At 62.6% G+C, this 18,231-nt stretch overlaps 1 protein-coding gene and 1 non-coding gene across 2 annotated transcripts in view; both read left to right on the top strand.

Moving 5' to 3' along the window:
* Positions 1-9,216: 9,216 nt before the first annotated feature.
* Positions 9,217-9,289, top strand: Trnat-ugu (transfer RNA threonine (anticodon UGU)). Its single transcript has one exon. It is a non-coding gene; the product is annotated as a tRNA-Thr (tRNA).
* A 3,670-nt stretch (positions 9,290-12,959) lies between these two features.
* Timp2 (TIMP metallopeptidase inhibitor 2) overlaps positions 12,960-18,231 on the top strand; it is a 43,510-nt gene continuing 38,238 nt past the window's right edge. The window contains exon 1 of the mRNA XM_027955479.2: positions 12,960-13,333. Within this exon, the coding sequence (XP_027811280.1) occupies positions 13,204-13,333 (130 nt within the window). The 5' untranslated portion in view covers positions 12,960-13,203. The remainder of the gene's footprint in view (positions 13,334-18,231) is intronic.

The raw sequence follows: 18,231 nt of genomic DNA, 5'->3' as shown, positions 1-18,231 counted from the left end.
CTCAGTGTGCTGCCTGGGTTCCAGGGCAGCGAGGCACAGGGTGCGGTGTCTCCATGACCTGGCCTCGGACGTGACACAGGACCCCACCCGTGGTCCCTGTCGGGAACAGCAGTCCTCAGAGCCTGTCTGGTGCAAGAGGAGGCCGCAGACCCACCCCCCGTGGGCGGGAGCAGCTGCCCGGCCATCGTGGGAAAGACCATCTTCCCCAACCTCCGGGAAGGCTGTGTCTTCTGTGTTCTCACAGAGCCTGCTCGGGTCCAAGGCCCAGCACTGAGCTGATACGCAAGGCCAGTGGGGGGACGGTATGTCCCTGCTGGAGCCAGGGGAAGAGTCAGCAGGGCTGTGTGGGAGGTGGATTCCACATCAAACCAGCGGGAACCAGATGCCGTGGCGCACGCCTGTGGTCCAGCTAATCAGGAGGCCCAGGCAGGAGGATGGCTCAAGCCCAGGAGGTGGAGGCCAGCCTGGGCAACATAGTGAGATCCGCCTCAAAGACAAACAAATCTATGCTCAAAAAAAAAAAAGAAAGAAAGAAAAAAGAAAAGACAGTCATGGGAGCAGCTCAGGATGCAGCGGGTGACCCGGGCCAGTGTCCCAGGCACTTACGACACCCCATGGACCTGCTACGTGCTGACTGCTCATTTGCTCAATTACCTCTCACCACAACATCAAGACCAGGGCTTCGGTTCTCCAGTGTTTGTAACGTGCCCAGAGTCACAGGCCAGGAAACAGTGGAGACAGAGCTGAGGGTCAGCTCTGTGGGAGTCTGGGTCCACACCGTTGGCCTCTCCACAGCGAAGTTCACAGCTTCTGATCTGCAACTCAGTGTGGACCCATGTAGCCTGGTTGTGCTGGCAGCCATTTTGTGACCACGAGGTGATCCGATTTGAGAAGGCAGCAGACACCCACAGGAACGGCAAGCCCTGATCCAGCCTGTCAACATCTGCCCTCCCTGGGGACAGTTCAGTTGAGTGATCCAGCAATCTGTTGGGGACCATGGTCTGGTGCACAGTTACTTATAATTGAGATGATCGTCACCAGCTCAGGAGGCAGCTGGGACGTCTTTGCTGTCTCTCTGTGGAACCTGTGCCTCTGTCCCCTTGCTTCGACGACCGGCTGCCAGGAGCAGGGACAGGCCTCATGAACGCCTCTGTCCCCAGAGCCTGCCACAGTGACCAATGCTCCTTTTTTTCAGTTTGTACTCGGAAAGAAGACAAGAGCAGGTGGCCGTCCATCTGCAATGTGTGGGTGTCCCATCAGCCCCCCCCCCCCACACACCGGGGATCTCATTTACTCGTCTTCAAAGCCCAGACCAAAGCCCACCCTGCCATGGCGTGCCCAAGGTGCGACTCAGGGACGCGGGGGAAGAAGCCAAGTGCGTCCCCTGGGGGCAGCGGGCTGTGCGGGGGCCTTGGCCCTGAGGGCCTCCTACAGCCCAGAGAAGGCTGCTGGCCGCTGGTGGCTGCTGCACCCCTGGGACCGGCCCCCGGAAAGAGGTGGGGTGGGAGTGGGCTCCTCCCCTGGTGGCCCTTCGCCCCGCACACGGCCTCCCTCTTCTGTACGTGAGGCCGACCTCCACAAGTCCCTCTCCCCCTCCCGGCCGGGCCCAGCCTGGGGCTCCAGCCTGGGGCTGGGGCACAGGAGGCTTTGCCGCACACACCAGAAGGAAGCCCCGAAGCCCCAGGAGTGTCCGGGACGTGCCCGGGGACAGCACCTGCTGCCCGTCCTGCGCACCCTTTCCTGGCCTGCCCTCAGGGCAGCGTGTGGCGCCCCAGGTCTGCCCAGGCCACGGCACCTCCTCCAGGCTGGGAGTCGCGGGAAGTCCAGCCCCAGCCTGGTGGTCACCGTCCTCGCTGGCCGAGAGCGAGGAGCCGCCCAGCCACGGGGGCTGCTTCCGCCTCTTGCTCCGCCGCTGTCCCTGTCTGGTCGGCTTCTGGTGGTGAACGGAGAATCTGCCCAGCTGAGGAAGAAGGGCCCAGGCCTCCCCCACAGGGAGCCTGGATGGCGGGGTGCGGGGTGTCCAGTTGGCTTCTGGGACATCGCAGGTCCCAGGTCTCCTTGGTCACTGCCACTCTGGAACCCATGGTGTCCTGTGTCCTCTGCATCCCAACCAGGTGGGCGGCCGGCTTCACGTCCCACCTGCCCTTTAGTTCTGCTCAGGCTGGGCCCTCTGGGTGGGAGGGGTGGCCACTAGAATCTGGATGTTGCTCAAGACGCTGAGCCAGGGGGACAGAGCTGCAGCCCTCTCCTGACCACAGTCCCCTGGAGGAGTCGGTGCCAACGGGCGGTGGGAAACGGCAAGTCCGGCCCGGCAGGCCGCGAGGTGTGCTCTGCGGAAATAAAATCATTTCTGCAAGAAATGACTGGACAGGTTTTGGGCTGGTTGCCCTTGTGACGGGGACGCTCTGACCTGAAATAGGCCCACAGCGTGAGTCCCCGGGGCCAGAGACAAGAGCGCGGTCACCCTGAGTTGGGTGGCGAGAGGCGGGGCAGGAGGGAGGGGTCTGGCAGCCAGGGTCTCTCCTCGCCTCAGGGTCTCCTGGCACTTGCTCACCTCTCTGCCAGGAAGCCACCTGCAGCCCAGAGCAGCTCCCGGCTCCTGCCCTCCAGGGGCCACCCCTGGGGCCTGGGTCAGAAAGAGCCTCTCCTGAGCCGAGGCCGGGGGACAGGCGTGAATCCTCTGTAGTCCCCTGTCGGGAGGGGTCCCAAGGCATCAGACCCGTCAAGAGCCCAGTGAGGCCACCGGCAGAGTCGAGGTCTGGGCTTGGGGCCACAAGGCCACCGCTGATTCGTGGGTGACCTGCCCGGTCTTCTCCAGCTCACGTCACAGGGTGCTGGCGCTGGCCGGAGGTGCCCCGAGCTGCGCTGGGGAGGCCCATCCTAGGGTCCACGTGCGCACGTGGCTTTGCCGGGTCTCCTGTGGCTGGGCAGGCCCTGGACCCTCCCTGACCTTGGCCCACCTCAGGGGTGCCACACCTCGGATGGACGTGCCACTCCCACCCGCCCCCAGAGGATGCCTTGGCGTAGCTGGGTCACCCAGACCCAGGGCTCCCTGACCGCCGGGCTCTTCCTGCCTGTGGACCGCCCTCCGTGGTGTCGGGTCCGGTTCCTTCTCTGGGCACTTGCAGGCTCCAGCCTGGGGTGGAGGGAGGGTTTCGGCAGCGCTGACGGATGGCCAGGACAGCCTCAGCCTGCGGGCTGCCTGCTCCTCCAGGTCCCAACGTGAAGACCTGGGCTCCCCTTGTGGACAGGAGAGGAGCCACCCTGTCAGACCTCAGGCGGCCGGAAAGGAGGTGCAGCTGCCCCACCAGAGGCCCTGCCCATGGCCCGGCTTGTGGCTCACCGCAGCCGAGGCCGGTCCACACAGGAGGGGCGTCAGCTCTCTCTCCCTCGGGCCGGATGCTAGTCCACCACACGGGGAGACGACGCTGTACTGTCCCCTCATCATCTGGTGGACACTGGGTTGTCCCCTCCTCCGGGCTGCAAGGGGTCCCCCAGGCACAGAGCAGCCTCTCGGGCACCAGGTGTGCCCTGTATCCCCAGCCCCCAGGGACGAAGCCCCTCAGTGGAGCAGCGCTGCCCCAGCCCCTGCTGAGTGCCTGACCCCAACCTGCTCACGGCAACGAATCCACTTCCCCCCAGACCCCGAGGGGCGCAGGTCCTTAGTGCCACTCTATGGATGAGGAGGCTCAGGTCTAGAGAAGCGAGGGGTTGGCCGCGGTCATGGTGGGAGGCCCTCAGCCCCCAGGCCCTGCAGTGCCGGCTGTGGCCAGAAGGCTGCCATCCGAGTGGCTTCCGGACTCTTGGAGAAGGCCAGCCTCCCCTCCCCACCTGCACCTCACCTTTGGGACGCCGGCTGCCTTCCTCAGGTCACAGAAGCCTGCAAAAAGTATTTTCTTTGATGGCCAATACGAGAGCGGCAGCCCCAACACGCCTCCCAGGGGACAGGCAATCCCGGTGGCTGCCACCGTCCCCAGCTGCCCAGGCGACGGGAAGGACAGGCCAGGGTGCTGAAGAGGGTTCCTTCCCTTCCCATTAAGGTCATCGGCCTGGGGGACGGAGCCCCAGGGACCTTCTGGGGACAGGACCTCTCAGGCCGATGGACTGTGGTCACTAGGTGGGAGATGTGGTGGCCTCCAGGGCCCAGACCCTGGTGCTGAAAGACCTAAAGGTATTGGTCTCATGGGCAGGTCAGCAGGGGCCCAGCCTGTCCTGTGGCCTCCTAGGGGGGGGCACTGGCTTCCCTCTAGAGCAGGTCTGTCCTTCAGACCCCCAGGCCCTGGCCGCCCGTTGGTGCTGCTGACCACACCATGGAGACAGGCCCCATCGGATCCCAAGAACATGACCTAGAGAAGGACGGGAGGAATGGAGGATTTGGACTGAGGGCTGGTGGTGGTGGGGGGGGGGGGGGCGGGAGGTCACGGGGCTGCGGGCGGCGGGGAGCCAGAGGGGCCGCGGCCTGCTGTCCAGCCCCCCACCTGCCTGTGCGTTTGCCTGGGTTCCGCGCGCTCCTGTGCACTCTGAATAAAGCCACTGGGGTTGAACTTCCAAAGATCCGCACTCACCAGGGCACCTGCCTCCAGGTGAGGTGTCCCCCCAGCCTCTCCCTTCCCCTGGGCTGCCAGTGCCGCTGCTGCCTGTTCCCAAGGAAAGTGTCCAGGGGTGAGTTCTGGGCAGAGAGGCCTCGGAGAATGACAGGTCGGCTGCGGCTCGGAGAACCCTGCCAAGGGTGTGCATCAGGCAGCCCAGGGGGTGCAAAGGCGGACCAGGGTCCAGGGGACAGCAAGCACGGAGCCACTCAAACAACCTGCTTTTCCCTGACCCCTTCATAGCCCTCGTCACTGAGGACTTGCTGGGTGCTGGACGCTGTCCTGGGACCTGGCGGGACCCCAGTTTCCACATGAGTGGGCTGAGACGGCGACCCAGAGGCCACACAAGCACACAGAGTCACACAGAGGTTCTGCGGGTCTGAGCCCCAGTCCACGGCTGCAGTCCACTGTGCTGTGCATCCATGACACAGCGGGATTGAAAGCCAATAACGGAAGGGAAGGGCGCGTGGTAGGCATTCCATAAACCACAGGTCACGGTGACGCTCCAGGTGCCCCCTGGCCCACCCAGAGAGTCCAGGCTTCTGAGGAACTCTAGGGCAGAGGCTGCAAGACTCCAGCGAGGGAACTGGGCAGGAGGCGGAGGACTGGCCACTGGCCCTGAAGACTTCGGCACGGAGGCAGGGACTCAGAGCAGGGTGCTGGCGCTGGGTTTCCCCCAGGAGAAAAGGCTGTGGCTAGATAAAGGCTTGTAGAGTAAAGTAGGTGCCATTCTACCCCCAGAAAAGCAGTTCTCCCAACGTTTGCCTCTGGATAAGGATCTTCTGGGCAGACACTGATGAACTGGGCGGGGGGAGATTTGGTTCCTGGGCGGGACTGTGCTCCTCTCCCCCTTAAGACGGGGTTTGGAGGCTGAGGCAGGAGGATCGCGAGTTCAAAGCCAGTCTCAGCAACGGCAAGGCGCTAAGCAACTCCGTGAGACCCTGTCCCTGAAAGTACAAAATAGGGCTGGGGATGTGGCTCGGTGGTCGAGTGGCCCTGAGTTCAAGCCCTGGTTCCCCAAAAAAAGGAGGCGGGGGAGTTGGAATTTTTCATTTAAAAAATCAAGGCGTCAGAGGAACGATCCTGCCACAGATGGATGCTGATGCAGGGACGGTGGGCGGGCCCTCCCCGCGGCTCAGAGAGGGACAGTGAGCAGCCCCTCCCTGTGCCTGCCGACCACGCTGCTCCCTCCCCACCCTCTCCCTGTCCATTCCCAGGTCCTCCAAGAAACCCCAGCGCTGAGTAAGAGATGGCCTCTGGCTCTTGGCGGGAACATGTGTTTCCAATCTCTCTGCTCGGCTGACTCACCACCAGCAGCTGCTGCCCAGCTCCAGTACCACTGCTCACCTCGGACCCTGCTGGCCGCCGGCCCCGCCCCACCCGCCCGGCCCAGCCTGTCCTGCCACCCTCAGGCCTCTGGCATGCTGGCCTCCCCATCTAGGACCCGCCCACCCGCGGCTGGCCCTGAGTCCACCTCCAGCTCTGAGCTGTCAGTCCGCCCAGGCAACCCACCCCAGCAAGGCTCTAGTGCCACCATTGTCACACAGGCTGTTCCCACTCCTTGAAACGACCTCTTTGTCTATCTTCCTGCTCAGGGACGGTTTGTGCTGTAGGATGGGAGGGGCCCCTTTTGTTCCATCTCTGTCCGGCTCCCACTCAGGTCTCCTGGTTAAATGAAGGAACAGATGAGCTACAACCTTTAGATGTATACCATTGGGCCTGGTGTGGTGGCCCACGCCCGTGATCCCAGTGACTGGGGAGGCTGAGGCAGGAGGATCACAAGTTCAAGGCCAGCCTCTGCAACTTAGCAAGGCCCGTTCTAAAGTAAAATTAAAAAAAAAAAAGGACTGTGGACGTAGCTCAGTCATAAAGTCCCTCTGGGTTCAGTCACCAGAACCAATAAAAAGAAAGAGAAAGGCAGTGACAAGTGCCAACCTCCTCCCGTGTCAGGGTGACTCCATCTCCACTGCACAGGACCCAGATCCCACGTGGGCCTCCCTAGTTCTGAGAGGAGCCTGCCTAGCCTTCCTCTGGCCAGGCCTTGTGCACGCACACTCCGGGGAAGTGTCCAGGGAGAGCAGCCAGGCAGGGGCAAGGGACACCTGGGCTGGGACAGAGGCCACATCTAGAGCATCCCTGCTGCCCCAAGGCGTCAGAACTACAGCCTGACCTGGTAGGGCACCAATGGGCACCGTGAGCACCGGCCACTTCCCCTGGGAGCCCTGGCTCTGGGCTAGTCCTCCACACCTTCCCCAGGAGCATCGATGGCCACATGGCTCTGTGGTCAGGGAGCCGGGAAACGGGGCAGGGAATGCCCAGAACCCTGAGTGGTGGCTAGTCATCGCCCTGGTGCAGGGTCACCAGGACAGAGGGAAGGAGGAACCAGTAACCTGGGCGAGGCCCACTGCAGCCCAGGGCTGGGAAGGCCAGGAAGCCCAGGGCTGGGGAGGCCCACTGCAGCCCAGAGTTGGGGAGGCCCAGGGAGCCCAGGGCTGGGAGGTCCAGGGCCCAGGACTGGGAGGTCCGGGAGCTCTAGGCACTCACGAGTGAGCCGCTTCCGGGGGCTCCTGCCTTGGCACTGCGGCTCCCCTTGAGGGGGAGCAAGGTGAGCCGCCGAGGCAGAGCCCAGGAGCAGCCCCCAGCTCCAGAACTGGTGGAAATGGCCCAAGACACAGGGACTCACTTTCCAGACGCTGGCTCCTCCTGGCCTTTCCCCTGGCCCCCTGACCGAGCCCTTGTTGTGACCGAGCCACCCCAAACCTGCTCTCTCTGGCTCCGAGCTCCAGGTTGAGTTAGGGCCTTCAAAGGCTCTGCCCCCCCCCCCCCGCCCCCTGCTCCCCAGGAAGGGCGCTCCCCCACCTCCTCCCTAGTCCTGACGCAGGGCCCAGAGGGAGGGGGTGGGGCTGCGTCTGGAGGTGAGCAGAGCCTGGACCAGGACTGATGGCACTGCGGCCACAGGTGACGTCACCAAGAGCCTGAAGCATCCCCAGAGAAGAGAGAAGTGGAGGGAGAGCAGCGGCGGGCGGGCGGGCGGAGGGAAGGCCAGGCAGCTTGCAGGAAGAAAAACAGGAGCAGGCCGAGGGGAGGGGGATTCTTGGGCACAGACCTAATCACAGCCCTGAGATTTACTGCTGCAGTCAGCACTGGCCCGCAGCCCACACCAGAAACCAGCCTCCCTCCTGTTTGGATTAGCGATGACATCACGGCCACGGGCCATCACTCCCCAGCACCAAAGGAAGCGGAGGACGGCTGGAAACCCGAGCCTGGGCCAGGCTCGCAGGCCAGGGGAACCTGAAACCACCAACAGGCAGCCCCCAGCAGCCCGCTGAGCCAGCGGCCAGCCCCTGGGCCTGCCCCCTCTGGGCCAGCTGAGACCGCTTCCTGGAGAAAGCCGGGACGGAGGGGCACTGGCTTCCCATCACGGCTGGCTGGCCTTGGTCCCCAACCCGCCCATGAAAAGCAGCACATGACCACACGCCCAGGGCCAAAAGGAAATAGTCTGGGCATGAGGAAATCAGAGGCAGGCGGGGCCTCCCTCCCAGGCCTCCTGCACCCGCCTGCCCGCAGAATGGTCTCAAGGGTCTCAGAGCCCAGGGTGGGGGGGGGAGGAAGGCAGGTGGGGAAGGGGAGGCAGGGCAAGGTGGACAGAGCCCTGGGGTGGGACCCCAGGGAAGCCACTGCCTGGGAGCCAGACTCCCTGGACTCTCCCTCACTCCTGGAGGAGGGCTAGGGGCCCTGCCCAAGGCCGAGGCCAGAGCTACCAGCCACTCGGATCAGAGAGGAGGCAAAAGGTGGTGTCTGGGAGGAGGAGCCACAGCGTCCAGCTCCAGAGCTGAAGCTGGGCTGTGCGGATCAGCACCCTGGGGAGGCCACCCTGTCGCAGCCATCTCTCTTGGGGCCAGACATTAAGGGTTCCTGCTGGCCACCGGACACCTCCCTCCCTCTCATCCTCTCTTTCCGGGGTCAACCAAGACAGGCAGTGTCAGGGCTGCTGCCAGGGGCTGTGACAGTTGTGTCCCACACAAGGGTGTCCAGGGGCCCAGTGCAGGCAGGCTGGCTAAGGAGGGCACCCTGGCTCACGGCTGCCCTCGCCCTGAGGGGTGCCTGCCTGAGGAGGGAAGGGAGAGGGAGACTGGAGGACACGTGCAGGGAAGCCAGGCCCTGCCTCTCCTGCACGCCCCGGGGCAGGGGCAGCACACAGCCATGGACGCAGAAGAAGAGACCTGAAAGAGGTGGGAAGAATGACATCACCTGAAAGCAGACCCCCGACAACTGGGGGCGGCCATTCTGCCTGGGGCTGCCCCAGGGCCGACCCTCCCCTGAAGGAGCTTTGCTGCAGCGCGGTTGGGGGCGGGGGGAAGACCCCATCCCCTCCCAGCCACTGCCACCCAGGCACGGTCCTGCTCACCTCTGGGCGACACCTTTGCCTGATGGGTCCAGAGTCACGCAGATACTTTATGTCACATAAATATTACTCTTGGACCCTTTTTAAGGTCTTGTCATATTCCCAGCCTTTCCTCTGCCCCTGACATGGAAGGCAGCACGGGGTGACTCCCTCCGGGGCCTCCAGGTCCCTGACCCTCCTCTCTATGCAGTACTGTTCGCTTTTCAAAATGGCGCCTCTGCTGGGGTTGTAGCTCAGTTGGTCGAGTGCTTGCCTTGTATGCACAAGGCCCTGGGTTCAATCCCCAGCACCACCAAAAAAACAAAATTAAAAAAAACAAAATGGCACCTCTGCCCTGGGCCTACTCAGGCCCAGGATGTCTACCCATTTCTTCATGCGTGACTCTCCAGTGAGGGCCGGGCACACTTTTGGGTGCTATTGGCAGTAGGTAGGGTGAGGCCAGGGACGCTATCCAACATCCTACAACACCCAGGTGGCGCCACACCACAGAGCGCCATCTGGGCCAAATGCCAACGCACCAAAATCATGACACTTGGCCCCAACTGAAGGGCACTGACCATGAAGTTCCTATTAAAATGTCCTCGAACGTGTCCTCCATGTGCCCAGAGATGAGTGGACTGGACGGTGTGAGAACGGCAGCTGCCTGCAGCCCATCACGTTGACTCACGGTCTTGTCATCCTCAGCTGCCCTGGGTGAACAGCCCACCAGGGCTCAGCGGGGACAGAGACCACCTGCCTACTGTGGCCAAGCTGCTTGGTCCCATCCCCTGGCTGCAGAAACCCCCCAAGCAGCCAGACCCACGGACACAGCCTCCCCTACAGCTCCCCGCTCCACTGCTTCTGGATCTCTGGACCATGAGCCTGGGGTCCGCTTCCGGTTTTGATGCCTGTTACTGACGAGAACGTCTGGCTGTCCCGGAACCTGCCAGAAAGAGTGTGGGGGCTTCGCTCTGCTCAAGCTGTCTCAGGGAAGACGGCCGCGTGCTCAGGGGAGATGGATCTGATTCTGACTGGGAGGGGGGTCTGCAGAAGCGGAGCTCTTCCTCCCACTGGGTGGACGTGGTTGGTCTCAGCCGGGCTCCTGCCCCACCCCAGGGCAGGGGAGGCCCGGAGAGCACCCTGACTCTGTTCACCTGGAAGGAGCAGGCTGCAGGAGGCCTTGGCACTTCCTCCTGGCCACGGTCACTGTTTACAGGTCCGCCCTGGGACATGCTTGCTGGGTGTGCTCAGACGGGGAGGGACGAACGGACAGTCCTGCAGGGCTCTGTTCTGGGAAAGTCTCTTTGAGGGGGTGAGAGTTCCAGGTGGACTGGTGTCCCTAGAGGCGTGGTCCGAGTGCCCGGAAGCCCCCTCCACAAACCTTTGGCATGTTGGCCTGGCAGCATGGCGCTTCCCTTCTGTCCTGAGCATTCTGGGGAGCTGCCCCCGGGGACTCGGCCTGGCAGGCTGGGGTCCCCGATGTGGCTCCTCTGTAGCCCTCCCACCAACACTGAGACCAGAGGTGAAGAAGGCTGGGCAGGGTGAAGCTGCAGGGGCGCCTCCCCCTGAGCCCTCCTCCCTGGGCTCCTTCTCTCGCCCAGGGGTGGGGTGTCCTGATCCCGTCCCCCCCCAGGTCTGTGCTGCTCTGAGCCCTGCTGGTCCAGGCGCACAGAACGTGAGAACACCCAGAGCCAGCTGGAAGCTACTCCTCAGGGTCAGTAGATTCCTTGGTTTCCTGGGTGGGGAATGGGAAGATTCCAGGAGGGGGAAGGGGTGATCAGGGACAGAGGCTGGGCCCAGAGTGCGACCCCGTGGGCAGCAGGCAGTGGTAGGTGAGTGGGAGGGCCAGCCTGGGTGTCTGGGATGCTCCCTCCTTCTCGGCCCCTGCTGGGGCCACCAGCAGGACTCTACAGCCTGGGGTCAGCCATGCACAGCAATCCACTGGGAAGGGTTTGTCAAATCATCACTCCATGGCAAGGAGGCTGGGAGGTCAGCACAGGGGCGTGTGGCTATGTCCTGCCTGTTCATGGTGCCTGCTCCACCCCCACCCTGACTTCCAGAAGATGTGTCAGGTCTTGCCCCTCCCTCCTCCCTCATAAGAAAGCACACGTCCTCCCTGCCCTCATCTGCCCTCCCGTGTGTCCCCTCCCAGCCTCTGGCCATCCCCGGCCTCCACCCTCTTTCCTCCCTTGCTGAGGCCACATGGCTAGCCTCCACCAAGGCAGGACAGTCCTGCCTCAGGGCTTTGGGGTCTTTCCACCTGCCATTCCAGAACCATAGACTTTGGAGTGTCCTGCTCTTGGGACAGTGTCCAGGGTACAATGGATGCTCAAATTATTTGAGGATGGAGCAGAAGAAGAGAGGCAGGGAAGAGGGGAGAACAGACTGGGTGAGGGAGGCAAAGAACAGGAAACTCGGGGTGTAGATGCTATTTGGAGAAGACAACTCGGGAGGGCAGCAGAGGAAGGGGGTACTCTGCTAGCAGAACTGGGGTCAAGAAAAGGTTTGGGGAGAGGAGTGGGGAGAAAGGCTAGCCTGATTGTGTGCAGGTGGGGAGGCCCCGGGGAGGGAAACCCACAGTCCAGGTGAGGGTGGTGGCCAGCCTCTAGGGGAGGGTGCACTTCAGGCCTCTCTGAGCAACGTGCATGGGCCCTGCTCCTTTCTGGGACACCATCTACCCTGCCACCAAGGTGCTCATCACCTTAACATACACCGTATGAGCCACCGGTCTGTCTCCTAAATGGACAGGGGTCTGGGCTCTGTGAAGTTCAACAGCGTTTTCTCCAATCGTAACAAAAAAAGAATGAAAGGAAAATGAAGAGGTTACAGGCAGACAACTTGCAACAACTTCCCAAAAAGTTAGCATCAAACACCATTTCACCAACAGCGCAACTCTATTTTAGGTTAACAAAAGCCAAAAGTGACTTTAGATTTGTCAGGGTGCTAAAAATAATGACTCTGCCTTTTTAGCTTTTCCAAGTTGCCTGTCTGAAAGCCCAGGGAAGCCACAGGAGCTGCTTTTCCATGCCTGCAGTGTTTTCTAGCACCTCGGGGTCTAGCCAGCAACTGCTGTTTTCTAACAGTGTCCGTTTCCTGGGCTTCTGTCCCCCTAGCTGGGTTGCAAACCTGTGTGCAGGCCAGGCTCACTGACAGGTAGACAGGGGCCAGCCACCATCCCCTCTGTCCTCTCCTCCTCCACACCTTTAAGTCCTTGGCCCTTCCTGGAACACAGAACTGTTTGGGGAAAGTCCTTCAGATGTGGGCGAAGGGCGGGAACTCCGAGCAGAGGCTCACAGATCCTGCTAGCTCCTGGGCTCTCCGGCCCTCCCTTCTCTCTTGTTGGCTGGTCTGAAATATGGCCAGTTGAAATCCTGTTTGGTCCACAGTAACCCCACCCCTCACTCCCTCCAACAACTGGCTAGGCACACTGAAAATTCTAAGGCCTCCATTTGAAAAAAATAATCCCCCCGGAGTTCACCAAAACCAGGAGCCCAGGGGGAGGGGATGATGGGGAAAGGCCCTCTCTCCAAAGGACACATCCCTTTGCTCAGTCAGTGGCTACAGTCTGCCCAGGGGGAAGGAGATAAGGCAGTGTAGACCTGAGAGCCAGGCTGGAGGGGAAGGGTGGGCGGTGGGTTGCTGGGGCCCTCGAGGGACAGGTCTGAGTCTCAAGTCCTGGACAGGGCCCACCACACACCGCGAATCCGGCCATTTGGGGGGCGGGGGCTGCAGGGGGGCCGCGCGGTGCAGCCCAGGCGGTGGGTGCCAGGTGCGCAGCGCCGGGTCAGGGCGCGGGGCGGGTGGTGCGGGAGGCCCGCCGTGCCAGGCTGGGCACAACAAAGCCGGGGCTCTGGGGAGGGCCGGGGAGGCGCGGGAGGCACGGGAGGAGGGGTGCTGGGAGCGCCGGCCTGCACTGGCCGCCAGCCACCGAGAGGAGGAGCAGAGGATCCTCGGAGCGCAATAAAACGCCCGGCTCGGGCCGAGCCCGCAGCAAACACATCCATAGAAGGCAGTCGGGGAGCCGAGCCGGGCCGCCGCCGCCGCCGCCCCGCTTTCTTCTCCGCGCGCCCGCTGCCCCCGCGCCCGGCCCGCGCCGCCCGAGACAAAGAGCAGAGAAAGTTTGCGCGGGCGCACGGGCAGGTGAGCAGGGTGCGCCGGCCCCGCCCGGCCCCCAGCCCGCCGCCGAGAGCAGCCACCGCCGGGGCGCCGGCCCGCCGACCCCGGCCCGCCATGGGCGCCGCGGCCCACAGCCTGCGGCTGGCGCTCGGCCTCCTGCTGCTGGCGACGCTGCTGCGCCCGGCCGACGCCTGCAGCTGCTCCCCCGTGCACCCGCAACAGGCGTTCTGCAACGCAGACGTAGGTAAGCGGCGCGACCCCCGCCCGCGCGCCCGCAGCCCGCCCGCTCCCTCGAGAGTCCTGCAAGTGGACGCCCCGGGCGCACTTTCTCCCCCTCCCGTCTCGCCCTTTCTTTCCCTCTCTTTGCCGAGATGCTTCACGACCTCAAAATTCCATCGAAATTCCGCAGCAGCTCCAGCCCCAGAAAAGGGAGCCAGGGAAGGCTTGGGCTTGGGTTTTGGCAGGCGGCCGCCCTGGGATGCCAGCGCTGGGGGCGGGGGACACGACGGCGGTGGGGGTGACTGGAGGTCTGGGGACCCCGGGAAGAAACTTGCACAGGTGAGATGCGAGCTGGGCTTCCCTGGGCTCCGGACTGGGTGGGGACGGGATTCCCTGCGGGGGCTCCTCCCACCAGCCCCTTTTGGGGGCTCAGACATTAAGCAGGGGGCAGGATGGAAGCCCCTCATGCAGCGGGGTAGGTTCCACAAGCTTGAGGGGGAAGGCGAGAAAGACATAGACCTGGCTCCTTGCTGGGTGCCCTGGCCAGGAGGCCCCACCAACAGGACCTGGCAGGGACCGGGACCCTGAGTGTTTGTTTTTTTTTTTTTTTTTGTGGGTGACTTTTTTCAGGATGTCCACAAAAACTGAAGGCTTTGGTGACTGGAGGGGCACTGGGATTTGTGCAGCAAATCTCCATCACCCTGGGGACTCCTTGCCTCCAAAGGTGGGGCTGGCGAGCAGGAGGGGCAAAGTGGTCTGATCCACAGAGGAGCAGGAGACAAGTGGGCGAGTGCCGCAGGCGGTGCCACCCAGGCTGAACTTGCTGACCCCTCCAGGCCTGGTGCTGGGCATGTTCAGGTGCAGGGCTCTGGGCCTCGAAGCCCCTCTGCCTTTCCTTTGAATTTTGCTCCTAGTCAAGTGCCCTGTACCCTTGCTGTGAAGCTGGGCACCCCTCACCTGCCCTGACCGAGGCCAGTGCTTGTCATCTCCTGGTGCCAGCAATGCCCTCTCCATGCCCACTCTGTGGCTCCTGTCCCCACCCCAGTTGGCCTGCCCAGCCTGGGAGTTTTCAGCAGCTCCTGTCTGTGGGACCACGTGGCTGAGCCACCTGGTGCAGGGCGTGGTGAGGGCTTGCAGCGTACCCTCCACAAAACCTGGTGTGGGGGCAATGGGCCTCTTCTCCAGTTTGACTTTGTTGTGCAGCAGGATTTGGGGGTGAAGAGAGGCTCCTCCCCACAAGGGCACCAGGGTGGGCTTCCTTGGGGGTGTCCCTGAAGTGCAGGCCTGTCCTGGCTCCTGTCCTGAGCTAGGCTGCATTTCTGATCAAGTCGTGGGGCCCAGAAGGAAACTGGCCTGTAGGACCTGGGGCCTGAGTTCAGAGGAGCTGAGCAAGAAGCAGCTGAGCTAGGGACCGCCCTCCACGCCCCGGCCGCGTGGGGAGAATTTCCGGGCAGCCACTTCTGTGCTTGCCCAGCTGGTGAAGGCAGCCACTGCGCCGGGCACTGCTTTTGCTTTGGTTTGGACCAGGGCTCTTGCTTGTGCCTCGAGGCCCTCTCCTGCCTAGATTCCCTGGCATTGGTGTCAAATTGTTGCATTGAATCATCATAAAGCCCCAACTTGTAACCCTGTCCCAGTACTGAGGCCCAGTCACACTGCAAAGCCCAGCCTGTCTGGCTCCTGTGGCCACTGTAAAAAAGGACCACAACTGGGGGACTTAAAACACGGGGATTTATTTGTCATGTTCAGGAGGCCAGAGGCCTGAAACGCAGATGTTGGCAGGGGGTGTCCCTCTGGGGGCTCCTATTCCAGGTCTCTCCTAGCTTTGGGTGGCTCCTGGCAGTCCTTGGTATTTTCTGGCTACAGACACATCCCGCCAAGCTCTGCCTCTGTCTTCACACTGCCCTCTCCCCTGGGTATGTGTCTGGCTCCAAATCTCCCTCCGGTAAGGACACCAGCCATTGGGTGGAGGGCCCTACTAAACCCAGTGCCCCAGGCTGCCCTCCTTGCTTATCCAACCTGGGATAAAAAGTGGAGGACACCCCAGGGTAGGGCCCTGGGTAAGCCCTGCTGGTCCATAGTGGCTGGTCTGTCCTCTAGGATTTTCCTTTGAGGGGCACGGGTTGGTGACTTGCTCAGCAGTGGTAGTTCCTCATCCTGGGAATAGGATTACCTGGGGGGCATCTAAAGATTACTCTGGCTGGGATCTCTTTGTAGACACAAAGGGCCTGGCTCAGACTTCTACTTTTGTAGTTTAAAAAGCCCCCCAGGCAGCTGGGCACGGTGGCACATGCCTGTAATCCCAGTGGCTTGGGAGGCTAAGGTAGGAGGATCAAAAACTCAAAGTCAGCCTCAGCAACTTAGCTAGACTCAGTCTTAAAACATTAAAAAAAAAAAAAATGGGGAGGGCTGGGGATGTGGCTCAGTGGTTAGGCACCCCTGGGTTCAATCCCTGGTACAAAAAAAAAAAAAAGAAGAAGAAGAAGAAGCACCCCTCGGGAGAGTTTGTGCAACCAGGACTCTGACCGCAGGGTGCACGTTGGGAGCTGATGAAGGCCAACGTTTCTCGAGACAGGCTGGCTCCTCTCACTCCTGGCTGGCTGCAGCCTTGCTAACCAGCCTGGGGTCAACACGAGACACTTGGTTTAAGAAACAGAATGCTCTCTGCTGCGGAAGAATTTCTGGGAGGTGTCTCTCTGGCAAGGAGAGGACTGGAAGTGTGGTCAGCAAAGGGACTTCTCTGTGAGGTCATGACATTCAGGAAGAGACCATCTGGCCTGCTCCTGGAGGACCCTCAGTCCCTGTCCTTTCCAGGAAGGTCAAGACAAACAGGAGGCTTTGTGTCTCCATAGCAGTGCTGCGCAGGCTCCGGCCTGATTCCCTCTCCTCTAGCGCATCCTTCGCCACCTGCTGCAGGCCTGTGCGGCGACCGTAACTCTAGCCACGCGGCGGGGGGGGGGGGGCTGGAGCTGCTGAGCCAGCAGACCCTGGATGCCTCTGCTGATTTTTGGTATCAAGAGTAAATCCAGGAGCTATTTAGACCTAGAGAATAGAATTCTCCCTCCAGCTGAGAGGCGATGCCCAAAGCCATCTTGCTCCCTGACTGCACCCTCTTCCGCTGGCTGCTCCCATCTCCAGAAACTGCCTCCTCAAGCCTCTGACAGTCTACAGTCACAGCTGGAGATGGGCTGCAGTCAAGGCCAAATGGCCATATGCTGGGTCCAGGGCACACGGGCCGAGGGCATCCCGACTTTCTATGGGTCTGGGGGGGGTCCGGTGTGTGCAGTGATAGGGCCAGACAGGTAGGTGTGGCCACCCCAGAAAACTCACAGCAAGCCCTTGACAATGACTGTGTCCCACCCTCACTTGTGGAAAGCAAGGGGGCATCTGGTCTCAGCGGAGCCAGGCCTTCCGCGGATGGGGCTGTTCTTTGGACACTGTGGGTGTCTCTTGCGTTGTGTGTCCCCTGCGGGGACGGAGGCCTTCTGCCAAGGCAGCGACTGGGGCCTGAGTCTCTGGAGCCAAGGAGGCGAGGTGTGCAGGGGCCTGGGGTGGAGCAGGTGTGGAAGGCCACCCTCCCCACCGGCGCTCCTCCTGCCTGGGACGGCTCTGGCAGGGCGCCTGTCCGAGCTGTGGGTGGGCTTGGTTACCGCTGTCCACTCCCCACCTCTGCTCGTCGCCTCACCCAGTCCTGACGAGGAACCCTGAGGCCAGGCCCCAGGCGGAGGTGGGGGGCTCTCCGGGTCAGAAATAGCTGAGAGATGTGCAACGGGGACCCCAGGAAGCCGGAAGGTTCCAGGAGAAAGTGCAGCAGGAGGAAGAAAGCGCAGGGGAGGAGACAGGGAGGAGGAGGCAGGCAGGCAGCCTGGCAGCCGCAGGAGGTCAGGACCCACGTCTCCTCCCTCCCTGCAGGATGACTGGCACTTGCCCTGGATGATGCGTCCCCCACGTCCCAGGTCCCCCCACCGGCTCAGCCTGGGCTCCCAAAGATCTGGAAGCTTCTGTTTGTCGTCTTCCATGTGGGCGCAGTTCCTGGGGAAGGAGCCCTGGGTGGGCAGCAGCTGCCCTTTCAACTCACACCTTGGTGGGAGGTGGCGGCACCCTGGGGTGGGAGGACACACACCCTACAGGAAGGGTGGGCCTGGGTGACTGCCTCAGGGACCTCCTTCTTCTTATGTAGGAGAGTCTCGTTTTGTGTGGTGATTGCTTGGCTGCCTTCTGGGGCCAACTACACACAGAGTCCTGTGGCAGGTGCTTCCGATTCTGGAGCAGTGAGTCAGTGCCCGCTCCTGTCTCCTGGAAGGGAGGGCGGGAGAGCGGACCTTGGGCTGTCTCCCCGTTGCCCCTCAGGGCCAGCCTGGAGGGCAGACTGCGTCCAAGGCGAGGGGACCTGCAGGCAGAGGGACATGCCCAGTGAAGACAGGGCCTGGTGGGCTGGGGTCAGGTGGGGCCAATGGACTGGAGCCAAGGGCGTGGAGTGGAGAGTGGGCGAGTGGACGGGAGCATGGTCAGCCTTGAGCCCGGGAGCAGCAGCAAGGCTGGCGGGGTGGCTGCTTCCCACTTCCTGAGAGCTGTTACCCAGGGTGGCGGGCAGGAGGGCCAGGCGCCGGGGCAAGAGCACTATCGGGGAGCAGGGCGGCACCCAGGAAGGCCTGGGAGATGGAGATGGGCCTCGACCCGGGGGCCTGGGGCTCAGGGGTGCACCCAGCGGGAGGCCCCGTGGTGCTCAGGGCCAGTGTCCCCTCCTGGTCGGCTGGCCAGGCAGGGTGGGGTCTGGGCAGGAGCTGCCAGCGCTTCAGCAGACAGTGGGAAATGGGGGAGGGGCCGTGAGAGAACGGGGGAGGTACCACGTGGAGGGGGAGAGCCAGCGGGGACAGGGCACTGGCCTTGGCAGCAAAGCGTAGTCGGAGGCTGGCTCTGCACACC

This window comes from Marmota flaviventris, chromosome 17 (assembly GCF_047511675.1).
Source record: "Marmota flaviventris isolate mMarFla1 chromosome 17, mMarFla1.hap1, whole genome shotgun sequence".
Classification (NCBI taxonomy): domain Eukaryota; kingdom Metazoa; phylum Chordata; class Mammalia; order Rodentia; family Sciuridae; genus Marmota; species Marmota flaviventris.
The sequence above is the reverse complement of the archived record's forward strand: the minus strand, read 5'-3'. Positions and strand labels throughout refer to the sequence as shown.